The sequence below is a fragment of the Syngnathoides biaculeatus genome, chromosome 11, assembly GCF_019802595.1.
Source record: "Syngnathoides biaculeatus isolate LvHL_M chromosome 11, ASM1980259v1, whole genome shotgun sequence".
Classification (NCBI taxonomy): Eukaryota; Metazoa; Chordata; class Actinopteri; order Syngnathiformes; family Syngnathidae; genus Syngnathoides; species Syngnathoides biaculeatus.
The window spans coordinates 11,667,285-11,675,162 of NC_084650.1; the positions used below are offsets into that span (position 1 = coordinate 11,667,285).

The window sequence follows — 7,878 nt, forward strand, 5'->3', positions numbered from 1 at the left end:
CGGCATGAACGGATTTGGACGCGCGCTCTCGTCGTCCGTTTCAGAGTTGACGTGCGAAGGCGAGCTGGTGCGGGAGCAGCTGAAGCGCCACCAAGCCATGCGCACGTGCACGTCCACCGGCAAGATCCCGCGCGTGGACTGCCTCCGATCGTGCCAGGCGGCGGCGCCCGCCGGCGTCTGCTGCGGCGTCACCAAGACCCGCAGGAGGAAGGCGGTGTTCCGCTGCACCGACGGCACGTCCTACTCCGAAGAGATGGAGACGGCCCTGGAGTGCGGCTGCGCCAGGTGCCCGTTGTAACGGCGCCGCCCGCCCCCAGCCCCGCCCCGCCCCCGCCCGCGTCTTGTGAATTTGGCACCGCCATCAACACAAATCCGCGTTTTGTTTACACATATCCCGTTCGACGGCCGCCAGTTTGCTGCAGGAGAAACCACAAAGGGGACACGTGTGCGTGCGTGTGTGTTTGCGCGTGTGTGAGTGCAGAGAAATATATTGTAAGATACGAGTGAGGAGGAGAGAAAAAAAAAAAAACTATAGAACTTATTTTTATTATGAATTTTCTTCTCCTAAAAGACGATAAAGGACTGAGATGTTTGTTGAAATATTTTGATTATACAACGTGCTACATAGGATGATTTTATTTTGTACCTTGTAAGAACGTAAAGCTACACCACCGGATAGATTAACATTCCTTTAAAAAAAAAAAAAAAAAAAAAAGTATTAGAAATTATATGTATGTATAAATCAATATTGAAATCATACCCTAATCCAATTAATTGTATATTTAGTGTATTTGCATGAGCTTGTCGTGTGGGAGGCTTTGGACACTTTGGACCTTCACTCGCTCCCTTTTTTGGCCTAAAAGGGGAACCGTACGTGCCTAGCTAGGAGAGAAAAAAAAAAAAAAACATAGACATCATCCTCATCTTTGAGATTCTTCCACAGATGTATTTTTGTAACGTTTTGTAACAAAAGTTTTCTATAAATCCACTGTTTTTGAAGCAAGCTATGACACGGGTGGACAACCTACAGCCACAGAGCTATCAATATGAATACTGTATAAAAAATAATAATCCTGATCTAGGGCCATGAATCGGCTAACCTCGCTTCACCACGCGACGTCTCGTCTTTCTAATGACATTTTTCCGTATGGGACTTCTTCAGATTTCTTCTGATGGGGTAAAACCAAAGCCGCAGCGCCGACAGATAGCTCCTGAACCACCGCACGAAATGTTAACGGAACTTTTTATGGGTTGTTTTCACGCGACGTCACCCGTTGTGCTACCTCCAACGGCGGCCATTTTCCATCCCTGAGCTCCGTCACTCATACGTACGCAAGGTAGACGACATTATGTTTCGAACTGCATTTATCGAAGATGCGACCGACAGCGCATCAAGCCCAGACCGACTACGAGGCTACGTGGCATCCACACATCACGGGGCTCGGGACTGCGTCACAAAGGCGCAGTCTTGTTCCCTCGATTGTTTTTTTTTTTTTTTGTTACTCTATGTGACGGAAACCACGAAGGAGGAGCAGTGGGATTGGACACTTGTCTGCTCAAGACACTTCGTAAATGGTTAGTTCAGTATCATTTTTTTATAGTTAGCTTGTTGTAGCTAACGAAAATTGCTGGAGTGTGTGCTGAGCTCTGTAACGTCCGTGCGCCATTCCTCGTTGAAGCATAAAAGCATATTCCGCTGCCTTTCGTTTACCGTGTTAGCATACAGCTAATTGCCCATGTAAAAAAAAAAATATATATATATATATATATATATATATGGGCACTTACCTGTATGCTAACAGGGAAAACAAAAGGCGGTGGAATATCAAGTGAAACCTGTATATTAGTTCACCACAAGCAAAGCGAAATGTTTATGATTTGCTTAAAGTTTGGTGGCAGAAAGACAAAAGAATAAACAAATCCAGTATTTCAGAAAATTCTAGAATCTTTTAAGTGACTAAAGAAAAAAAGGATCCTAACTGTAATGTTGGCCTTCTGAAAAGATGATCGATTAAGCTGGTTAGCTTAGCTCGGCGACACGTCGATGGAGGTTGAAGCCGGGCAGCGTGATAGCAGCGTCTGGCAATCGTCCGCAAAGCCAAGTCTCCGTGAAGCACAGAGCCGCGGAACGTCCGAGGTCTTTCGCCAGAAGCGTTAGACGATGTCCCGGCTTCCGCGGCCGGACTCGTGTACCGGCTCGCGAGGCTTTGAAGAGCTAGCGACTAGCAACTCTGGGAAAAGCTTCTGCAAATTGGCGAGAGTTGTCGAAGAAAAGTCAGAAGAAGGCTCACTGATGGTTGGTAAGTCCTCTCCTGTGTACTTAAGTCCCGAGATGCCCGCGAAACACAGAGACAAAAACAGTAACAGAGAGCATTCCGGAGACTTCCACACTCGTAGGCGTTAGGTAGGGAGATTAAATGGCGGGGTATAGTGGAGTATGAGTAATTCAGCAAAAAAAAAAAAAAGTGATGTCAGTGAAAACAACCCATATTACGCTATTTTAAGCTCGGTTGTCACAAATGACTGCTTTAAAACGTCCCAAACTTTGCTAGGTGTGCCTTGGAATATGGGGGGAAAAAAAATGTAAAAATCAGATTTCATGTCGCTGCTGCGACCCGGCGTTGGAAGGAAGCAACAACGGCGTCGCGAAAGGTTGAAGTAGTGCCTTGATTTTCAAAGATGTCATGGGAGGGGGGAAAGAAAAAAAGGTTTTGGTTCCCAAAGCAGTGAACGCCACAACACAAAAAAAAAAGTTGATGCAGCAACAGCCGCACAACGCAGAAAAGGAAACTGCTGCGTCCAAAAAAAAAACAACCAACAAAAAGCCACTTCCTGTTGTTGTTCTCGTGTGACGCGTTGGATGACACCTCAACTAACAGCTCGTTGAGGGCTATTATTAAAAGCAAAGCAAGGGACTCGCATGCAAACACCGTCACGCTTGCAAAGGGGTGGAAAATTTGGAAGGGGGAAATCATATTTTCTCAAAAATACATTTTGTCTACCCATAAGCAGATGTGGGGAAAAAAAATATTTTTCCATTTTCACTGAAGAAAAGTGAAGTACTAGTCATGAAACGAAAAGAATTGTTTAAAGGACATTAGCTTAATGCTATCACGCAATGCAAATGGCCAGTGGCAGGCTAAGAAAACTAGCGTCGGTGGAAGTCGCGAGCGTGGTCGCAGTCCCAATGAGTTCCCCATTAAGAGCCAACTTTCACTTTTGTCATTTTCTTGTTTATTCCTTTCATTTCTGATCAACTCCCACCTTTGAAAATTCTCAGAATTTTGCAGCCCCAAACTTTGCCCTCTGTTTGTAAGGCGTGCAAAAGTGTCGCCCCGCTTTGAACTTTGCAGTATTCACCGCAGTTTAGCACTTCCTGTTTTTCCTCTCCCCGTCGCCTCGACGGTTTAAGTCGTCAATGTGAAGACCGAAGACTGAAATGGTTTCGTTCCAAACGCTTGAAAGTTCTCCAGGTTGACAACACGAAAGTGATTGATGATGCAGATGCTTATGTTGAATGTTAAAAATTAAACTACCATTAAAACATGGACTTTCTGTCTGATTTCCTGGATGTCCCTGAATGGAACACCTTTGGGTTTTCCTTCTTATTATTACTCCTGAAGTTTGTTTGATTATCGATTAAAAAAAAAAAAAAAAAAAAAAAAGTTTCTAGATGCCGATATTTAATACCACAAGCAACAGTGAAGAAAATAAGTATTTGAACACCTTGCTGTATTGCAAGTTCTCCCATTTAGAAATCATGGAGGCGTCTGAAATTTTCATCGTAGGTGCATGTCCACTCTGAGAGCGATCGTCTAAAAAGAAAATCCAGAAATCACAATGTGTGATACAGCTGCAAATAAGTATTTGAACGCCTGAGAAAACCAATGTTAATATTTGGTACAGTAGCCTTTGTTTGCAATTACAGAGGTCAAACGTTTCCTGTCGTTGTTCACCAGGTTTGGGATTTTGGCCCGCTCCTCCACGCAGATCTTCTCTAGATCAGACAGGTTTCCGGGCTGTCGCTGAGAAACACGGCGGTTCAGCTCCCTCCAAAGATTTTCTATTGGGTTTAGGTCTGGAGACTGGCTAGGCCACGCCAGAACCTTGACGTGCTTCTTTCGGAGCCGCTCCTTGGTTTTCCTGGCTGTGTGCTTCGGGTCATTGTCGTGTTGAAAGAACCCAGCCACGACCCATCTTCAATGCTCGGACTGAGGTTGTTCCCCAATAGTTGTTCGCAATACATGGCCGCGGACTTCCTCTCCTTAATACATTGCAGTCGTCCTGTCCCATGTGCAGAAAAACACCCCCAAAGCATGATGCTACCACCCCCGTGCTTCACAGTAGGGACGGTGTTCTTGGGATGGAACTCAGCATTCGTCTTCCTCCAACCTCGCACAGGTGCATCTGATTCAGGATACTACATGGAGTGGAGTTGGACTAACGGGTCTTTGAGGGTCAGAATTCTAGCTGATCGACAGGCGTTCAAATACTTATTTTCTTCACTGTAACAACCCAAAACATTTTTAATATACTTTCACTCATACCACGTTTGCCATGGAAGTAATTTTTAAAAAATGTCATTGAAACATAAGCACAAAGCTCACGTGGAAAGCCTCTCTGTACTTTCCACTAATAACCCAAGCTAAACTTAGCTCCTCCCCGACATCCAAAGTTTCTCAGTTGAGACTACTTTGCTATCTCGGCAGAAAGTGCACAGACAACGCAAAGAGGTCAAACGGCAAATATGTGGAAAGTTACTGTTTTGAAAAATTTCTCCAATTTGTATTTGACATTCAATTTTTTTTTTAAAGAATGATTGATAAGAAACTGCAAGTCCGTAAAACTGTTTAAAACCATACAGGAATAAGTCTCCTATTTTGCTTTGAAGCAGCCATTTCAGGGTCTTTTTGGAGATTATATCCCATTACCACCAAATTCTAACGACGTACACGAGACAGATGACAAATTTCACAGATCCATCTGTTGCATTGCGACAAAGTAATGAGGCCCCCTACAGCGGCGTTAACAGTAAAAATGGCAACAAAGGACTGATAAAAAATATATATATTAAAAAAAAAAAAAACACAGCAATGTCCTGGTTTGAATGGAAAATGTATGAACGAACAGAAAAATCCTACAAAAACATAATTAGCATATTCACAAATCATATTTCGTTTGGGACACAATGCTAAAGACGCGTTGCTCGTGAAAGTATGAAAGATGCTGAAGATTATTTAAATACTAAAACCCGTACAAGATTTTTTTTTTTTTTAATGTTTACATTCATCTGGCACACAGTCAGAAGTGTCTTAGAATGTTACTTTTATGGATGTTTATCGACAAAAAGCGTGCATTTTGAAAATGTTTCACGCACGTGTCACTGTCACTTGTGGATGAAACATTTGATCAATTTCGTGCTTTTCAATGATGAAGAACTGAAATTGGAAACCCGCTGAAGAAAACTCGAACGCAAACCTCCCGAGCTTGTGTTCGACTTTCCATTCAAAGTGACCTAAAAATGTTGCCGACGTGACAGGAAACGTCACTTCAAAGTCAGGCGACGGCGCGTCCGCGCACTCTTCACGACTTCTTCTCTCGACTCATTCGGGCGATGCCCGCAGGGCGGATGGTCCGGAGGCTTCTTTTCTGGATGACGGTGGCGCTTCTTCAAGGACGTAAGTTCTGTTCCAACTCCACTGAACCTTTTTTTTTGCAGAATTGAATGGTTGGACTCTTGGCAAATGTACCCACGCGGCCTTTTCTTGTACGTGAAAGACGTGGCGAGAACGCGACGGTATTCACGCGAATTCTGCGATTTCTTACCGTATTCGGAAATGTACTTTTCGCAACGATCGACGAAGAAATGATGCCTCGACACTTTTATCAGACTGAAGTCGTGAATTCCTCGGGCTAAACGGTCCACCGTTACCAGAGAAAAGTTGTACAGTGAACTTTGACATATTCACGGTTCGCTATTTACCGATTGACTTCTTTTTTCTGTCACCTCTCAAAAACTCCCACCAGACACCACAAGATGCCGAAGCCCTGACGAAAAACAATGTAACAATTGGCGTCAAGGAAGTATTCTCGACCGAGACGTCTTTGGACTGTACGCCGGGCAGGAGCTAAGATTAGCCTGGGTTGTAAGTGGAAGCTAGTACACGTCCACGCCTCGTGCATTTTTCAAAATCAAGTCATCTGTAAGCCATCTATTTTCATGAGTATTGTTGGAAGACACGATTGAAATAATTTTTTTTCATATTGGGAATTTGAGTGATTTTTAGGGGGTGTGACTCAAATTTCTTATTCATGGCTGAGCTCGCGGCCTATTTTCTCAAATGTTGCAAGGCACGGACACTCCACAGTTTCCACTCGGCTGCGGCAAGTCACAACATGCCACACTAACCCAGTAAATCATTTCTGCTTTAATATGATTTTTTTTTTTTCAGTCAGGAGGAAATATTCTTAAAGCCCCACCGTCGTGAAATGCATGATTTTTACTATATTAATGATTAATGCTCGTTGTATTGCTGGATATTGTTCGAACACTCGAGAGGATGGATTTAATCTTCAAACTTTTCCAAAAGACCCGGTTTGTCGTGAAAAATAGATTGCACGGGTGCAAAGGACGAGAGCTTTGTGGGTTCCAAATAACAGGTAGGTGTGTATTGAGATACTAAAAAAAAAACAATAGTTTGGGTGTGGTGGTGGTATGTTGTCGCAGCGCCCCGGACGGCTTTGGCCGGGGTGGCTCATACGTACTGTCTGGGAGTCTGATGTTAGATAGAAGTGATCCACATATCATCAAAATATGGCTCAAAACGTCACTTCACTCGATTGCGAGAAAAGCACTTCCGTGTCAGATGGGACGTCGGACTAATCCGAAAATCTCTGTTGTTCCTCTCCCGTAGCAACCACCACGACGTATTTTCGATGTCTACGACGTCGACTGATGACGTTACAGGCAGTATGGCAACCACTTTGATGTCGGATGACACTTCCGCAACTTTGCGCATGAATGACACGCTCTCCGCTCATATTTATTTTTTCGTACGGACATTGAAGTGAAAATGTTATATGTATTTTTCATTACAATATTTGTTTTAGAATGCATGACAGTGGGGCTTTAATGAACCTATTTTTGTCGTCTGATGCGCCGTCGTCGTAATTCAAATTTTTCAAAAGCAAGTCGTCTGTAAGCTATATTTACAGTACATCTTTGCATCCCCAAAAAACATTTCTAGACTTGAAATGTACAACAACTCACCAAGAACCGCTTAGTGCACCTTGACGTGCGTATTCTTGGTCCATTGTGCCCTGATTTCTTTGTAAATTGTAAATGAGCCTTTGTGGCTCCACAGGTGGCAAAATGTGGAACTACACTCTCACGCAGTGGCCGGGGGAGTTGGGCCCGCTGCGCGGAGGCGACCCGGTCCACCTCTCGTGCGCCGTGATCTTCGACCTTGGCGACGACCCGTGCCCGGGCCGGCACAGCGTGCGCTGGCTGCGAGTCGGATCCCGTTCGGGTATCGCCCAAGCCCGCGGGAAGCAACTTGAAGTATGCGAGAAGCGGAGTCCCGAACGTTGCCTCTATCAGCTCTCAGTCCATGTCAACGAGTCGGAGAGCGCCACCTACTTCTGCGTTCTGGACACTTGTGGGAACCTCCTGTTTGGAAATGGAACAAAACTCCACTTTCGAGGTAACTAGACCGTTGGTAACTTTTACGTGTATCGAGTGTAAAAAAAATTACGAGGAAAAGTTCAATCATATTGTGGAAAAGCTATTTGCAGTAACACATGAGCAAATTGCTAAAGTTGTGACAATTAGTCCAAGAAAAAAGTTGCTCATCGGTTTGAGTTCTCATCCAAACCATC

General features: G+C 44.2%; 1 protein-coding gene across 5 annotated transcripts in view; it reads left to right on the plus strand.

Moving 5' to 3' along the window:
• slit3 (slit homolog 3 (Drosophila)) overlaps positions 1–7,489 on the plus strand; it is a 307,110-nt gene extending 299,621 nt beyond the window's left edge. For 4 of the 5 annotated variants that reach the window (XM_061834519.1, XM_061834518.1, XM_061834520.1 and 1 more), the window contains one exon: positions 45–2,814. In XM_061834519.1, coding sequence (XP_061690503.1) covers positions 45–298 — 254 coding nt within the window. In that variant the 3' untranslated portion in view covers positions 299–2,814. Of the gene's footprint in view, positions 1–44; positions 2,815–7,364 lie in introns of those variants that run through there. The other variant, XR_009797055.1, reaches the window with a different exon arrangement.
• The last annotated feature ends 389 nt before the right edge of the window (positions 7,490–7,878 follow it).